This window comes from Hyposmocoma kahamanoa, unplaced genomic scaffold (genome assembly GCF_003589595.1).
Source record: "Hyposmocoma kahamanoa isolate Upper Pololo Valley unplaced genomic scaffold, ASM358959v1 94, whole genome shotgun sequence".
Lineage (NCBI taxonomy): Eukaryota > Metazoa > Arthropoda > Insecta > Lepidoptera > Cosmopterigidae > Hyposmocoma > Hyposmocoma kahamanoa.
Window position 1 is genome coordinate 4,176,154 of NW_020654878.1, and position 18,778 is coordinate 4,194,931.

The window sequence follows — 18,778 nt, forward strand, 5'->3', positions numbered from 1 at the left end:
CTGCAAGCATACCTAAAAATTCACATGACCATTTTTCTTTGTTTTAAGGATGGGAAACTACAAACGGGCTCATGTCAAATGTTCAGACAAGATGATAGAGTCATTTATGTGTGTCTCAACTGTGATTCAGATGAAGAAATAAGCGATGAATAATATTACTGATGAATAAGAATGTAGTTGGTTTTTTTAAGTTACTTGTGTATAATATAAACATCACATTCAAAACATTATAAAAAGGTGGTTTCATTTAAGAAATCCTTTATTATCCTGTCATAATCTAGGCGGGACAATTTGCCTCAAAGGCGGAACAACGCGCCCCAAAGCGGGGCTGAGTGTTCCGAAATTTGTCAAAAATTTGCCTCTATAAAAAAGACTATTGAGATATTAGTAAAACTGACTAAACTATTACAAAAAGCGATAAACATTTGTTCCATATTTCCACATGTTGAAAATCAAATACTTCATTTTCAGTGTAAAATTTCAAGTTATTTGAAAATCGGAACGTTCAGCCCTGCTCTCCTCTACATTTACTTCATAAATTTTATATACAATTGTATTCTAAACAATTATAATATAGTGCACAAGATATGTCATTGACTTTAAAAAAAATATTTTGAAAGACAATGGTCCTAAATCTTAAATTAAAAACTCCATTATGGTAGTACCAAACACATTTTGATTTTTTTTTAAATAAATGCACGTACATTTTAATCAATTTTATCAATTAGATGAAGAAGAACCATCGATACCAAAGGAACTTATATCCGAAAGTCTCCGATGCGGTCGAGAATTATCCCGCGCGGCTGTCAAGCGGGGAAATCAACTCGTCCGCAATGGAGTCAACCTGCAGGCTTGCTCGCCAGCCATGTTGCATTTCTTCTCCAGTAATTTGTCTCCAGAATCCAAGAAATCCGCTGAAGTGTCTCATGAAATTATCACTGCCACTAAGTTGTTGCAAATGAAAGTCTGTTCCTGGTAAGTAGAAACGTATTTTGGCAAAATTTTTAAATACATAAATAGTGTAATGGGACGCTGAAAAGGAACGTCTAAAGTGCATTTGGAAAATATTACAGGAGAGCGATTTAAAGATTGACTTGACTGAGATTTCACTAAGACTGGAATTTACAGAACTAATTATGATATCGACTAAACGAAAATGGCGAGTTAAGTTTTTCATATCCACAAAACGAACTTTCACTAAGTTTAAGCAAGAAATTAATGAAACTTTACGTTTGGGCGCTGTGGCAGTGCCTCCCAGATCTTTGCGATTTAAAGCTCTGAGTGGTACTGCAACTGTTCTGGATAGGCGTGTCGCTTACCATCAGGCGCACGATTTGTTCGTGCCGTCATTATAAAAAAAGTTTACCTTGTATTCAAAATTACAAAGTATAGTTTAGTAGTTGCTTTTGTTGCTTGGACTTAGGCAAGGTTCGTTTTGTAAATACGAATAACTTGGCCCGTTGGGTTTAAGGTCGAAGGAATTATTCTTTGTTTTTTTTTATTTTTTTTTTAGCTCACCATTTGTACTTAAACGAAGTCCAAGTTTATTTTCGACTAGAACGTCTATAACAATCCATAATTATGTCATTGATTTGCTTATTCGTACGATGTTCTTCGTTTCTTCGTTTCTAAAGGAGTGGTGACTCCTTTAGGAACTTATTTACGTGGAATCAGTTTGAACTGTTCCGTAAAGGTTTTATGACCGTTCGTCCGCCGGTTTTTATATCCGCCGACGCGAAACACAATGTCTTTTTCGCTCTTATTTCATGGTCTCGAAGGTTTTTCTGACGACTTATGGGCAACTGTGTCAATAAGAACCTCCTCCTATCTTTGAAGTCGATTATAAACTAATTTAATTTTCTTCTACCCAATGTTCGAACCATAATTATACTATCACAATTTTGTATACGTACTGAGTTTCTGTAATGGGCTTTTACACTGCCTATAACACATTTGTAAGATATGTATAGAAATGCCGTAGAAACTTTGTTGATTAAATAAAATAAAATAAAATACTACTCCAACAGTATCAAATCAATCATCATCAATATTATTTGCAGCTCATAATTACCTACTTATTTAATTAATAATACCTGAGTTGTGGAAAATTTAAAAGTTATTGAAAGGATTCTAGTAGTTAACGCCGGAATGAGTTGTCCAATATTTTATCTGTCATTATTTAAACCTTTCATTACCGTAATGTAAAGACTCGACAATGATTGTAATTTTAATTTACGATGAAAACGCCATCAGTTTGCAATACGGCTTGTCATTGTTTTAAAATACATAGCAGGGACAAAGTCACCTTTCCGCCTATTGGCTGTGTTAAAATAATATGTTACATTTCTTAGTAATCAAATTCAAATTAACCACCACCATTTTACATCTTTTTTTTATTTATTAAGGCTTTGGCAAAGCCAACAGCCTAAACATGAAGTTTAATTATGTTTCTGTAAATATGGCCGCCACAAAGAGGATAGGCAATTTGAGGTGGCGTACTTGGATTGACTCGGGATTCCTTAAAACGGGCCGATACGGGTATTTTAGTTCGAGATTCGTATAATTTCGCGTTTTTCGATTAAGGCACAATAGCACTATCCTATTCCACTTTAAACTACATTTCACAAAATAATTGGAAGTCAAAATAAAAACGACACTTTTCCCTCCAAAAGGTCCAGAGCGAATCCTTTTACATCTTACACAATTCCCAAAGATAAAACAAAAAAAAAACTAGAACATAAAGTAAACCTCACTTTCTTTAAAAACTTCGGAACATAGCCTTTTGAGAAACTAAGTCATATTTGTAACATGCCTCCTTGATTTAGTATCTCATGATTGAAAAACGCACTATATTAATATAAAGTACCTTAATATAACGTTTACGTTAATCTATTGAACATTTAATACCTAACAATTCTCTAACCTTCAAAAATTTTACTTTACACAGAGCTTTAGTCAGCATGTCAGCAACCTGATCTTCTGAAGAAATCTTTTATACACTAACTCTACTCTACTTGCCTTTCTTCTCATAATCATACACAAAATGATAACTAATGTCAATGTGCTTAGTTTAGTTCTTGGAAAATTTACTATTTTTAGCTAAGCCTATTGCACCCATATTATCTTCGTATATTTTCACACTATCCTCTATTTTCACATCTAAATCACTTAAAACTCCTCTTGTAGGTAGCACCTCTTCAACACAATTGGCAAGAGCGTAATACTCAGCATGCGTAGAAGCTCTAGAAACTATCTTCTGTTTTTGTGACCTCCACATATCACAACATTACCAAACACTTCAATAACTATTCCGCTCGTGGATTTTCTATCCTGTATATCAGTTGACCAATCAGCATCTACATATGCATTCATTACTTCATCAAAAGTCTTTAGGTTTCTTGTGTGATATAAGTGTTTCAGTGCTCGCAAAGCATATTTATAATGAGTTTCGTCATAACTGTTTTGAAATCTGCTTAGATAGTTTACAGAGTAAGCTACATTTGGTCGTGTTCCATTTGCCACATACAAAAGCGCTCCAATTAAATTTGTATATTCCAATTTTTCATTTACTTCTTGTGCAGGCTCCAATTTTAAATTTATTTCCAATGGTGTATCAATTGGTTTTGAATCAGTAATTTTGTACTTCTCAGCTAAACTCTCAATGTATTTATCTGGGCTTAAATACATTTCCTTTTCTTTGGGTTTGTGATCATCGTTGACACCTAAACATTGTTTTATACATCCTAAATCCCTAATACGAAACCGATCGCTTGACAATTTTTTAACTTTCGTAATACTCGTTTAACCTTCGCTAAAGATTACCAATTCATCTACGTTTAAAATTATATATATTTTCTCACCATTTACACGTCCTGTGTACAGACAGTAGTCCTACGTAGATCTTTTGAAAGTTATACTGAAAAGATCTGTCTTTTGAAAGTTATACTGCAATAAAAGTCATGAATACAGTCATACTAATTACGTGGGGTTTTGTCTCAGTCCATAGAGTGCCCTTTTTAACAAACAAACTTTATTTTGTTGAACGGTATAACCGTCTGGTGGGTATATGTAAACTTCTGATTTTATGGCTCCATTTAAGAAAGCAGTTTCCACATCCATCTGCTCAATATACCACTCACGTACACAAGCAGTCGATAACAATACTTTTAAAGTGGTCATTCCAGCCACTGGTGAATATATTTCTTCATTTTCGTCACACATCTGCTGAAAACCCTTAGCCACAACTCTCGCTTTATATATACCACTTGATTTAATCGTATAAATCCATTTAACTTCAATAATATTTCGATCTATTGGTTCATCTACTATCTCCCAAGTTCCCTTTCTTTCCAAACTTTTTATCTCTGACTGCATAGCCTTTTGACAGATTCAGAACAAGTTATCGCCTCTTTATAGTTTTCAGGGACATTTGCGTTACACATATTCACATAAACAACATAGTCTTTATATCTATCGGGCTTCTTTTAGGTTCTTTGGGGTCTTCCATATACAATTAATTCTTGTTCATTTTCGTTTTCATTATTTCTTTCATTGTCTATCTCTCTTATATTAGTAGTTTTCGTCTCTTTCTCTGGTTCAGTAAAATTATTATCAACTTCTCTTTTATCTTCATCTTCACTGTTGTATTCGATAAATCTAGCTGTATCATCCACAAATCGTACGTACCTGCTTGTAACTATTCTATTTTCTACTAACATTTTGTATCCTGTGTCTGTATAAGCGACTATATACTGCTGTCTGTCTAACGATATGCTCCTGTCTCTACACATTTTGGCCAGTATTCTTTTTCAATTTTTGCTTCTGATAATAAACATCTAGCTCTGTCCATTACTGATCTATTAAATCTTTCTGTTACTCCGTTTAATTCATGTGTGGGACATGGATTTATGTAAATCCCTCTTTCTTTAGCCAATCTGTACATATCTTTATTGATGTATTCTCTTCCATTATCACACCGCAACTCTTTTATTCTTTTCCCAGTTGCATTTTTAACAAAATTCATGTATTCCAAGAAACATTCCAACACTTCACTTTTGAATTTATAATACAAAAAACTTTAGCAATCCTACTATAGTCATCGATAAAAGATACAAAATAGCGTTCACCATCAATACCTGTGGGATTTAATGGGCCATTTACGTCAGTGTGAACTATTTCTAAAACATCATTCGCTCGTCGGTTATATTATTATTTAGAAATGTAACGTATTATTTTAACAGGCTGTATAAAACTAAACAGTAAACTTATTTTTCTTTTCCTCCCCATTCTTTTAAAGTTGTCATTGTTTACGAATTATAAAACAAGGAAAAAAATAGTTTCAAAATGGCCACTGTAAAGATTTACCGCGAAAAAATGTGAGAATTATAGTCTAAAGACAAAATGATAGTCTGAGATCTAGCAACATGGCCAATTAGACGCCGTAGCCTGTCCCGAAGGACGAAAAATTTTACTATTACCTACTATGACTACTAAAAATACTAATATACTAAAAGGCTGTACGGTAGTATTACCTTTGCCTACCTACTTCAAATTAAATTATTGTCATCTTTTAATTTTACAAATAGCAAAAATATGGCAGGTTTTTGTAATTACAGGGTAGAGTTACAGTTTTTGCATGAATTAATAGTTGTTTTAAGTATATTACGTTTTGAGTTCCTTAATTACTTGTTACCTTTTTAAGGTGATGGCTCTTTAACCAATGCTTATTAAAGAAATAATAAGTGGCAGATTTTTTGGAGTTACAGATTTGACACGAATTCATTCAGAAAAAAAAATTAGACAAAATAAATAATAATACTCAAGGAGTTTCTTCTTCTAAAATTGTTTCACCGTAGCCAGCGTTGCAATATAGTGCATTACGATTTTACAATCCGACTTTGATTTGCACATACTGCACAATAGTAGTTACTAAATAACATTTGCATAATCAAGATGGAATGTGTAGCGACAATTACTGACTACAAATGTAATCATTTGCACAACATACATTCATTATCATATCGTAGATGATTGTTTGATGTAACTTATCTAATCCGTATTAGATAAGGGCAAGCAATAATAATTAAAATATTATTGCTGTGGCCTATTTTTGTAAGGTAATGTGTGCTCTACGTAGGTATAGACGGAAAATCTTAAATTTAAAGTTTAGTTTTTGACTTTATCGACTACATAATCTATGACATCGAGTATATAACCAGAAATAGAGGCGAAATGTCATTTAATTTGTTTGAAAACTATTCTGCCATATCATTACTGTGACAACTGCGCTCCGATTGGCCAGCCCGAGTCCGAAACAATTGACGGGTGTCGTCAATGGGTGTCGGCAACTGTTTCACTTCAAATCGACCAGTTAACTTGAGCTTTGCTATAATGGACGACTATTGCAAAATTACATAATTAATATTTAATTACCGAAGAAATGTGATTCCGTTTGTTTTGTAATTAGATGTTTTGCTGTTTTTCCAACACCACCGAATAGAACGGCACGGCATTGTTAGAGATATTATCTTTATTATATTAAATACAGAATATTTTTTGGAATATACGGAGACGAGTTGGCATGTCTACATTTCAGTGCAAACGAGTGTTGATATTTATAAGAGCTGTATCGCTAATGTGTTACCAGGAATATATGGCGCTTATTTCGTCTCTATTTCTGGTTATATACACGATGATCTACGATAAGCTACGAAAATAGATTTTTTGAACCGACTTCAAAAAAGCTGCTATCGTGGGGAAAGGATTTGCCCATCGGCATAAGGGACTCGCCGATTGTAGCCCAGTGTGCATCAGATGTCCGGGAAAGGAATGGTTTATGTCGTATGGGGAAGCTACTTTCGTGCACCCCTATTCACATGTGTGTAACGTTTTTATTATTGTGATAGTCTAATTGACATTATACAACAAGACGTGTGCATGCTATTTAATATATTGTCGCCTTACTTCCTCAACCTCGTATCTTAGGGTCGTATTCCAGAACTCTACTCAACACTCAAGTCAGGACTTGAGTATTGCAGTAAGCACTGAAAATCATACTCAAGTCCTTGCCATTAGGGTCGTATTTCCAGTGCAATCCTGACTTGAGCATTGAGTAGAGTTCTAGAATACGACCCTTAAAGCACAAAGTTACTGAAATGCGAAAAATGGATTGTATATACCTATACAAATTTTGCAGGCTGATTTCACATTACATTTCCTTCATATTCACACACTGCCATTTACCTGTGTTTAATGTAATGCACCCAAATGAACACCCTTGATAAATTTAAAATAAATAGAAAGTTTTGCCATCTCTTGAATTATCACTCTTTATAAGATACGAGTTTGAGAAAGTAAGGCATCGATATGCGAAACATGTTTTTACTGGCACTGTCTCTTGTAACATCTTCTGTTATACTATGTTTTAAGTAAATAAACTAATTATAGAAGGAGGAGGTTCTCAATTCGATTGTATTTATTTGTGTGTGTGTATGTTTATTTATTTATTTATTTAAATAAACATACAGCTTACATATTACATAAATGTTTTGTTTACCTATTAAATATTAAATTTAGCCAAATTTTGTTTCCAATGATAGATAATTCACAAAGTGAAAGCCGAAAACACTTAATCTACTACACAATGACAAAATTCTGTAAACAATGGTCTAACCAAATGACAAATGTTACACGATTAGTTCGACAATTTTGTGAACCTTTTTTTGTTGGAATTGTGTACCTCAGTAGTACTCCCATTTAAATATGAAGAAAATACGCCACCAAAAAAGCTTAAAAAAATGCAGTTTAATTGAGAACCTTTTGAAGTTGGTTAAAAACTACTGCGTGATTTTAACAAGTTATAATGAAGTTATCAGTAGGGTTGGCACGACAGGGCGCGACTTGCGCGTGAGAGAATAGCAGTATCTCGTGCGTTATGTCGTTCTCGCGCAAGTCGTGCCCTGTCACGCTAGCCCACTGCTGTGTATGCATTTCATAACAAAGAACTTAAAATTTCAGCACCGGTGTAACCCCAAATACATTCATGTCATTCCTCGAGAACAACCCTGTCCAAGTAAAGGACAAGATTCTCTGTCGCACAGTCAGCCCGATATGTGGTAAAGACAAGTACCGCTCTATTGACGGCACTTGCAACAACTTGCAACACCCTAATTGGGGAAGGCGAGATGCTCCGTTTACAAGAATCGCTACACCACGATATGCGGACGGTAACAAAAAGTTTTAATTTTTTTTCTAAATCTTTGTGTGTGTACTGCATCCGCTTTGAATTCGTTCCGATTCCGATAATACATAGGTACATCTAGAAAAGTCGGCCCCACTTCGGATGTCAATTGTGCACTAAGTCCTATTTGAATCCGAAAAAATATGAATATCGCTTGTACATCTAAAGATAAAAATGATCTCTGTGATATCTCGGACCATCTTTTCTCGGATTCGGAACTGGGGGTCTATTCTCGATCTCCGTCCGAAACAATTACCGCCAAATAAGCAATACTTGACCAAATGAAAAGACGCGTGATGCGAATGAAGCTTCATACTTGATACTTGTCTTTTAATTTTGTCGAATATTACTTATTTCAATGTAATTGTTTCGGACGGATGTCGGTCGGAGATCGAGAGTAGACCCCCTGGTACGAATCGGGCGTATATTATTGCGCAAACGTTCTTACGATCAATACGAATGATGTCAGATAAGGGATCATAATGACTAACTTTATTGGCCCCTTTATTGCTTCATGTCCCATTTTCTTCTTTTTGACGAGCTCGGTTTCCTAACGGTATGTACTGTGGACGCTAGATGGAGGATGCGGGTTCGATACCCGGTAGGTCCAATTTGAAAAATGAACTTTTCTAAATTGGTTCTGTTCTGGGTATTCTTATTTAAATTCCGCTGTTCTGGTTTTCAAGTTACAGACAATTCTCTACTTTGACACCTGGTGATTAGTGTGACTGTCAATTTATTCTTATTTCCGTTTACACATTTCATATTTTCAGCTGTACGTAACTCCTGTTAAACTCTTTCAAAAGTGTTCGCAGTTATTTTTGGACGAATTTATCAAATCTACTGCAGACTTGTTGACTATTCATTCTGGACGTTATATTATATTATTCAATGTCTTTCTGAAACAAGTATTTATTATAGGCATCTACGCTATGCCAGTAGCAACAAGTGGTCGTCCGCTCCCGAACCCTCGCGTGCTGTCCACCCGTCTGTTCTCCGACCAGCCTTTACCCAGCCGAACTTTAACCTACATGAACATGCAGTGGGGCCAGTTCGTCACACATGACATGGTCTATCAAGTCATGGAAACCACTGGTAAATATTAAGTATATATTATAACTAAGTGTTCATCATTTTACAGGGCACTGCATGATATGTCGGCAGAATATCTGCCATACTCCCAAAATCAGCAAATAAATAGGTTTACAAAGAGATACGTAAGAATTAGCACTGTATAGAAATATATTCATCTTCTTCTTTTTTAAGAGCTAGGCTCTTGTTGGTGGAGTAATCGCCAACGATGTCTGTTCAACACACCAACTTTTATTTCCTGATACGATAGGATATTAACTTTTTCCCTTATCAGATATAAATAACTTCGTATCGGCCTTCCTCTGCCTCTTTTTCCTTTGGTCTGAAAGGGTGTTCATGATGCTGCTAAGAAAACTGTCGTTATGTATCAGATGCCCAAACATCTAATAACGTTAATAAGTTTCTCTTTTTCTGCACTATTCTTAACACATCCTCATTGGTTGTTCTTTCTATGCAACTGATTCCCTTCATTCTTCACCAAAAGCAAATCTCATTTGTCCTTTATCATTTTCTGTCTCTCTGTGTCATTGTCTATCTACTTCATAGAAACAATATAAAAATTCGTTTATTAGGTGTTGCATACCTGCACCTTACGCCAACGTCGATTGTCAACCTCGTAACAAAGGTGATTGCTTGTTACGTCTGTTTATATATAAATATAATATATATATAAATATAAACAATATATAGTGACAATTTTTGTTGTTGTTTATTGACAATCGACGTCGGCCTTTATTTTTGTTCTATTAAGTAATTAAATACTCAAATGTTAACTAGACGAAGGCGCAATCCAATGCTGTTTGGGCGATGGTACAGACGTCCTACCCTCCGAATGGCAGAATGACAAATGCATCCCAATCTGTGTGCAAGATGACGATCCATTCTACAGATACTACGGCATACGATGTCTTAACTTCGTCAGGAGCGTCACTACGCCTAGAGATGACTGTACATTGGGATATGCGGAGCAGGTAATGAAGTACTCTAAATACTATTTTATGTAGTTTTGAGCCGGATTTATGTTTATTTGATGTGTCGTAGCGTGATGTGCTCTGCCGTTATTGGAAATATAAAATATTTTCAATATTTTCCCATGAATCGTTCGATTTTGATTCAGATGATGAAGAAGACATGCAATATTGAGTGTGTGCGTTATTATTATTAATTTATGACGCTGGCAACTGTTCTAAAAATAAGAAAATATTGGGTTCAAAAGAAGTCAAAGGCGAGTTTTTGTATATCGTTAAAGAGCTTTAGAGTGATTCTGAAAGCATCAAATATGTTAGATTGTCTAGTCTCTGATGCGTGACAACACAGAACAGGCGCATGCATAACATAGGCTGGTTTCAGAGCAGTGCACCGGATCAGAGTAACACTTGTGGCAATAGAACATCGTTTTACAATGACGCGGATTGCTCTGTACGGATCACGCTCCGCGTGAACTCCGCACAAGCCACTTGTGCGTTCGTTGTAGGCGACTGTCTTTCGTGAATATCCGCACTAAGTTAAATACTCGATTCAGAGCACTGCGGAATCTACAGTGTACAATCCATACAGGCACAGCTGTGAAATCAGCCATATAAATGTATAAGGCCAATACCGTTTTGACACGTTACGACACGACATGTCAGACAAATATAAGTCCGGCTTTATTGTTGTAGATTTTATTGTTACATGAATATGATTTGATTGATATACTCCCATGCGATAAATTAAAGTCCATTGCTATTAACCTTGTTATCTACCTCAAGTTATTCCCAAAGGGTGGATAGCGGTTGTCTTAGATACAGGCCGTGAGCCAAATTTACTCGTACACATCACTCTCTCACAATCAACGTTTGTACAGTACTTTTAATACGTTTCTTGTTGGGAGAAATATAAAGTTTTATTATTATTATTATTTATTGTTATATTTTCACCTCTTAGTCCCTTTTTCCAGACCGAGGTATATAGGTATAGACAAGGTCTTATAATTATATCTATTGAATTCGTGCGAAATAAAGCGCTGAAATATAGTAACAACGCAACATGCAAGACTGAACACAATTTTTTTCGATTATCGGTATTAAAAGCTTAATTGTCTATATTGTAAATTGTACCTTACTTGTATGCATTTTTGAGTTCAAACTTACTTTCTCCATAGATGAACACAGTGACCAATTACTTGGACGGATCTCAAGTATACGGTAGCGAAAAGAAGTTGGCGAGCAAGATTCGCAGTAAACGTGGAGGAAAGCTTATAGAGGAGAAGAGGGGCGGATGTAAGAGAGGTTTTCCGCCGTCTGTAAAAGATAAGACAGCTGTTTGCGATTTGAGGAATATGTCTGACCCTTGCTATATGGCAGGTAAATCATTTGTGAACTTTTTTTCTTCAATGCAATCCTAAACTAAGATCTCTCCCCTGTTGTTCAACCTCCATGGATGACCAGTAGACTGACTGGCTACAAAGACATACTCATTAGACTAACAGAAATTCAATCTTAGACCACACTTAGACCGACTGTCTTTCGCACAAAAGACGACGGGGGCAGTTTTGACCAAACCGTTCACTGGACAGCATCAGGAGACGATTTTCTACCATACATGCGTGCTCACCAAAATAATGCCAATTCACTCTCGCTTTAAAAAGGTTCAAATTATCTATACCTTTCAAGGATTTAGTCTGCAGGCAGAGAATTTCCATTTGATAACCGTTTGCCATATAAATTTGGAAGCTTACTTGTTTTAGTAGAGTTTTTATTTATTAGTATGCAGTTGATTTGACTTTGATGCAAGAGAAGGACCATGTAGAACAGAACATGATCCGAAATAATGTAAATATATAGTTTAAGGCACTAATTACAGAAAACTTGTCAGAATTTAGTTAGAAAACTATCACTACACGCACCCTACCTACGGTGTGCCAAAAGCGAGCTTGTGAGCATATTCTATCAATAAGAGACTCGTTACCAACGATTCTCTTATCGTGTTAAAGGTACAATAAATCTCGAGCAGAAAAGTGGCATGCTTGTCGGTTTTCAATTTAGTTTCACCTTCAGTATTCCTCCTTTGGTCGAGAAGAAAATCCGGCACATTCCAACTTTATGTCGTTGATATATCACCCATTAGCACTAAGCTCTTTGCTTCCTTCTTCCTAATGAGTACGACAAAAGACTGGAATACGCTACCAGTTTCTCTGTATCACAAAAAAAGGTAGGTACCTACAATTTTAGGCTTTTTCAAGGTTAGAGAGAACAGGCGTTTTTTAAACAAATGCTCACATCATCGCCAATATCAGGAAATATTGTGACCAAACTTGTGTATAACAAAATTTTCTGTTAGGAGATGCAAGAATAAACCAGACTCCAGGACTCGCCCTATTGCACACCCTAATGCTTCGTGAACACAACCGCGTAGCTGATATTCTAAGTGGCTTAAATCCCTTATGGAATGATGAGAAGTTATATCAGGAAGCGAGGAGAATCGTTGTAGCTGAATTGCAACATATAACTTATCAGGAATGGCTACCTTTGAACTTTGGTGAGAACTTAAATACTCTAAATCATTTATGTATATTATACTAACTGTATCTGGTATGCGTTGTAGTGCCACTGTAAAGAAAAACTGTTTGTCTTTTTGCTCAGTAAAAGATGATCTTAATCGTCTATTTAGTGGAGACAGCCCAGAAGATTTGTTTATGTCGGTAACTCTTGCAGGCGTGAGCATAACAACTCACAAATGTTTTATCACAATCGGATGAATAATAACGGTAGGAAATGAAACGATTTTTTCGGATCTAAATAATTAAGAACCCAATACGTTGGTTTGTTTGAAAAACTAATCGAATCGCCCTCTTCCAGGAGAAAACTACCTCCGTTACTACCGCATCTCCCCATCAACCCTATACAGTTACGACTATAGCGACGATGTTAATCCTGGCATCATCAACAGCTTTGGCGCTGCGGCCTTCAGGTTCCTGCATTCAATCATACCAGACGCAGTCATGACCTGTCCAGGGGATTATAGAACCGCGCAGATGTATAAGTATGATTTTCTTTTATGATATCAAGTGACGGGATGAACGAGTCGTGAATCGTGATCCTGCTGAAAAGCGACACGTCTACCCGTAACAGTTGCAGTGCCACTCATAGTTTTAAATTGTAACAATCTGAGGGACACTGCCATTGCACCCGTCAACATGAGATATAAAATTGGCAAGTCCCATGTGTCCGTAATTTGACCAACACCCTTAGGTACCCTTCAAAATCGGAACCCAGTAAGGTAATTCTTACATTACTGCTTGACGGCAGATTGTATTTTTCACAAGAAGCTCTACTACTACTACTAAAAGTTATAAAGATTAAAAATTGACTGAAACGGATGGATTGTGTAGACGTCTTTAGAGGTTCAAATTATAATTCCTAAGGCTGGTTTCACTGTGCGTATGTCCGGACGAACCTTCTTCTACGTTTGCGTAGAATCCGCAGTGCTCTGAATTGAGTCGACTACAATGAACGCACGGGTGGCTTGTGCGGAGTTCACGCGGAGCATGTTCCGTACGGAGCAATCCGTGTCACTGTAAAACAATGTCCTAACGCCACACGTGTTACTCCGCTCCGCAGATAAATCCGCACTGCTCTGAAACCAGCCTAATGTTTTCGTTTCAGGATGAGTGATCACTACTTCAACCCGAGTCTCCTGGAAGTGACACCAACATCTTTCGATGATTTAGTTCGAGGTATCGTAGCTCAGAGCTCAGCTGAGTCCGATCCCTTCTGCACGGGAGAGATCACTAATTTGTTGTTCAAATCGTGTAACAAATGGGGGATGGATTTGATCGCCATGGACATACAACGCGGAAGAGATCATGGATTGGCTGGGTATAATGAGTACAGGTAAAAACTACTGTTCTGTTACGGTTATTTAAGGAAAACTCTTTAGACTTTATTATACTATATTATTGAGCTTTTTTAGACTTTTTTCACTTAAACTGTCGGTACCGTGCCGGACTGCCACGTACAGCTCCCAGGTTCGATTCCCGGGCCGGGAGAAATGTTTGTATGGCCTACATTTATTTTTCTCGTGAGTTTGGGTGTAATTAGTAGTTGTCTATGTGTGTGTCCATGGCACCCACGACACAGGGTTTCCCTAGTGCGGGACTATGTTGAGTGTGTGCGTATTTGCGTTATTATTTAATCTTTACCTAGTCGCTATATTGTTGAAAATTCAATACGATTATTGCAAGTTGAGACGTCTTATATTTAATTTTATTCAACATGCCGCCATCTTGCGGCCAGTAGCTGGACTACGACGAACGATTAACATCTGCACATGATCTATGATCTGCACGAATAGATAATCAGAAAATTGAAAATTTATTAAAATAAAACTTACCGATGTTTTGAAATACTACTACGGGTGATATTTTTGGTGCAGCTATCATTTTTGCACTCCAAAACATTTTTATACGATTTTAGAGAATTTGCGCGAAATAATGACACAACCATACCATACAAAGCAAAAATGGCAAAATGGAACGAGTCAGACGCTAAATAACCACTTGTACTGTGTTTATTGTTCTGTGGGTTCGACATTATATCTTGTCAGTTTCTCATATAATCAAAGCGAAGAATAGTTGGCAACATATTGGTGCAGACGACAAGCGCAATAAGCGAAATCTTTTTAAATTAAACGTCATCATCACCTTGAAAATGGTCATGAAATCAAATAACAATTATCTTTAAGCGGCCGCCTGTTAACTAGCGATGGTCTTGACCTCATTTTAAGACATACTGACACAAGCTTTTTTATCCCTGACGTAAGATTATTTATCATATTACACCATGCACCACAATTGTTGTTTCTGGGTCATCAATATTATTTTCTAATTGGTTCTGTCAAAAATCACGAAAAAACTTTATTTTTCCGCAAAAAGTTTCTGTTTCTCTTTATTTAAAGGCAAAAGTGAACATTATATTCCAAATTAATAGTATATTTCTACTAATATTCTACAATTTGATGACAAAGAACTGTCTCCGTGGTCGAAAGGTTACAACGCCGGTCCGCCATGCAGAGGTCTCGGGTTCCCGGGTTGGGAGAAATATTTGTATGGCCTACATTTAATTCTCTCGTGAGTTTGGGTGTAATTTGTGGCTGCTCAATCAAACAATCTTTTTTGAAAATTTGTTACATTGTATAAGATCATTGGTTATTAATGTTATTCCCAGGGAAATTTGCGGACTGACAAGAGCAAAGACTTTCCAAGATTTCGCGGGAGAAATGTCTCAAGATGTAAGTTGGGTTTCTTAATTATTGATACAAAGATCGAACAAACATAAAGTATAATACAAACAAAGATCCCCGACAAACACATAAGAAATTCGTAAGATCTGCTGGCACGATCCGTAGCTCAGCAGATAAGAGCGATGCCACACGGGCGTTGCATCGACACAACGCTTTGATTTCAACGTAGGTACTAAGAGCGATGCCACACGATGTGTTGTATCGGGCCATGTGACGCCTGAATGGTGACCCTGAATTGTACTGCTAATAATATATAAATTAGATAAATGAGATGAATATAAATAAATAAATTAGAACTACATGCCATAACGTCGCCTTACTTTCTCACACTCGTATCTTAAAGCATAAAGTTATTGAAATGCAAAAATATATTGTATATACAAATTTTGCAGGCTGATTTCACATCACATTTCTTTCATATTCACACAATGGCTTTTACCTATTCTTAAAGTAATGTATCCAAATTAACACCCTTGATAAGAAATTTAAAATAAATAGAAAGTATTGCCATCTCCTGAATAATCACTCTTTATAAGATACGAGTTTGAGAAAGAAGGCATCGATAAGGTGCTTTGAAACGACGCGTTCTTGTTGAAATCATAGCGTTGCTACGATGCAACACACCGGCAGCATCCGTGTGGCATCGCTCTAAGAGCGGCTGAGCTGTATTGAGGTAACAGACGCCGATTCAAGTCGAATCGGATCTAGGGAATTTTCTGTGTTTCTGCGACCACTATCAATATCAAGATCAATAATAATAACAAACTAGTGGTAGTATTGTAATTTTTAAGTTTTTTAAGTTTGACCACCACGATATTCAATTTTTTTTGTGAAACTACTCCACTAGTTTGTTATAATTATTAATACAAAGATCGAACACTTAGAAGAAATTCCTTTGATCCGACCGTATTCCACGAAACGAACTAGCCGAGGTTACGAATTTTTCTAAGTGCTTGTTGCAGATCTTTGTTAGTGACATATGACGGTATACGATATTTATGCAATTTCAGCGAATTAACGCCCTAGCCATACTATATGAATCTGTAGACGACGTAGACCTGTTCGTCGGTGGCGCCATGGAGCAGGATGTGCCTGGCTCGATTCTTGGTCACACGTTCCAGTGCATCGTGGCTGAGCAGTTCTACCGAACGAGGGTTGGCGATCGCTTCTTCTATGACAACAGTGAAATGCCGCATTCGTTTACGTCGGGTTAGTTACCACCACATATAATTATTATCTTTAAGAGTCTATATACAACCTGAAATGGCTTTGGTTGATTCCGCATTACAGCGAAAGTGTTGAATTTGGAAAAAAGATATAGTAAAATTGAGGACCATTATATACTGACTACTATAAGGTGTGAAAACACGATTCCTATACTCTAGCCAAATTCGATGTAGAATAAACGTCAACAAACAAGAACATATGATTTTTAGGGTTTCCATCTCAGACTCTTTCACAGTTACCATAATTTCAAAATTCTCCTACGAAATTCGACTAGATTATGGATGATACTAAATCTTGATGCCATGTTTATAATGAATATTATTCAACAGAAGTTTCAAATCACTAAAAATGATATAAAAATGAGTAGTAATTAATTATTTGTAAAACTGTGTCATCCCTAGTAACTTTTTGATTTGAAGGTAGAGATTGCAAACATTCGAGTTCTGGTGGTAATTCAAGTTCAAAATCGGAAATAGATGCTGGATGATATAAAATGTAGTAAATTAATATCAAATAAATTCTTAAAACCATATAGCAGTAAATATTAATGGGATGCAAACACTTATTTTTATTCCTAAATATATTATTTAGGAGGTATCAATATGTATTTTGTAAGCTTTATAATAATTAGCTAAGTAAGTATTACTTCTACGTAACCTAATTACCTACTTACCTATTTAAATTCAAATTAAGGGAGCAGATCGTGGGCAGAGCAAGCCTTAATAATGAACATTGAAAAAAATCCCTAAGCCATCATTGGTTGCGTAGCAACGTTTTGTTATTAAACATTCTACATCAAATTTGGCTAGAGTATAAAAATTTTCACGATAGAAAAAAAAAACACAAACTCAATACGTACAGGTATATATAGAACACGTACAGGTACTGCACGATATACATTTTTCAAATGCCTTTAATATCGTTTGTAAGAAAATAAATTTTGAAATAAAGCCAGTGTTTCTGGCGCTCGACCCAAGCAAAATGAATCGTATTAGTGCGGGAAAAATTTGAATTCGAACTGAGGTAGTCAACTCTTAACTACTATCTCAGAGTCCAAAGTTTCAAATTTCCAAAAAAGTCCCTTGCGTGGATTTGCTATTATCTTTCCTGCTCAATATTGCCATTTCATCCACCCTTACATTATTTGACAAGTTTTCCAGTAATCAGTAGAAATCTTAGTTTAAACGGTAACACTGTCCACAGTCTCACACATGATTACTAGAAAAGGAAGTTTAAATGGCAACACTGAACAGAAAATAAAATATAGATTTATGATAGGGTAGGGTTTTACATTGTTTATGTATACTTTTTTCTTAAAACAATAAAATAAATAAATAATAAAATGAAAGCTGCCAGGACGTTTTTCACTAACCCATAAATTATAAAACGTCCTACGTGTCCAACGAATATTGAATAATTAATAATAAGAAAACTTGACTCATATGTGCAATTAATTTTTATTAACAATAACAATGATAATATCTGACAATAATAACGCACACATTCATAACCCGCACTAGGTAATCCCTGTATTGCGGGCGCCATCTTCCATGGACACACATAGACAACCACAAATCACACTCATGAGAGAAATAAATAGGAAACACAAATATTTCTCCCGGCCCGGGAATTGAACCTGGGACCTCTGCGTGGCATACTTCGGCCACGGAGGCAGTTATTATTTTATGCTTTCTTTGTCTTGTTTTTTTCAATTATTATTTGAGCACTTCTTTTTTGTCTGGGGCGTATTTTACAAATGAATATTAGCTTAATTTCAAATATAATATATGTTCAAAATATAAAGATATATTGTTTTTCTATATCTTCTTGATGTGTAGATATGCCTTAGACTGAGTTTATATATTTTGTGTTACTAATTTTTGTTCAAAGCAAAACTTCTTAAACTACATTATTAATTTACTTAATTTAAATGCTAAC

General features: G+C 35.9%; 1 protein-coding gene across 1 annotated transcript; it reads left to right on the top strand.

Moving 5' to 3' along the window:
• Positions 1-745: 745 nt before the first annotated feature.
• LOC113237876 (peroxidase-like) lies at positions 746-16,827 on the top strand. The gene is made up of 10 exons (XM_026474574.1): positions 746-975; positions 8,017-8,225; positions 9,161-9,334; positions 10,109-10,302; positions 11,475-11,676; positions 12,653-12,850; positions 13,171-13,354; positions 13,978-14,205; positions 15,538-15,601; positions 16,624-16,827. The coding sequence occupies exons 1-10, from the start codon at positions 866-868 to the stop codon at positions 16,825-16,827; spliced, it is 1,767 nt and encodes a 588-aa protein (XP_026330359.1). The 5' UTR covers positions 746-865.
• Positions 16,828-18,778: the final 1,951 nt, after the last annotated feature.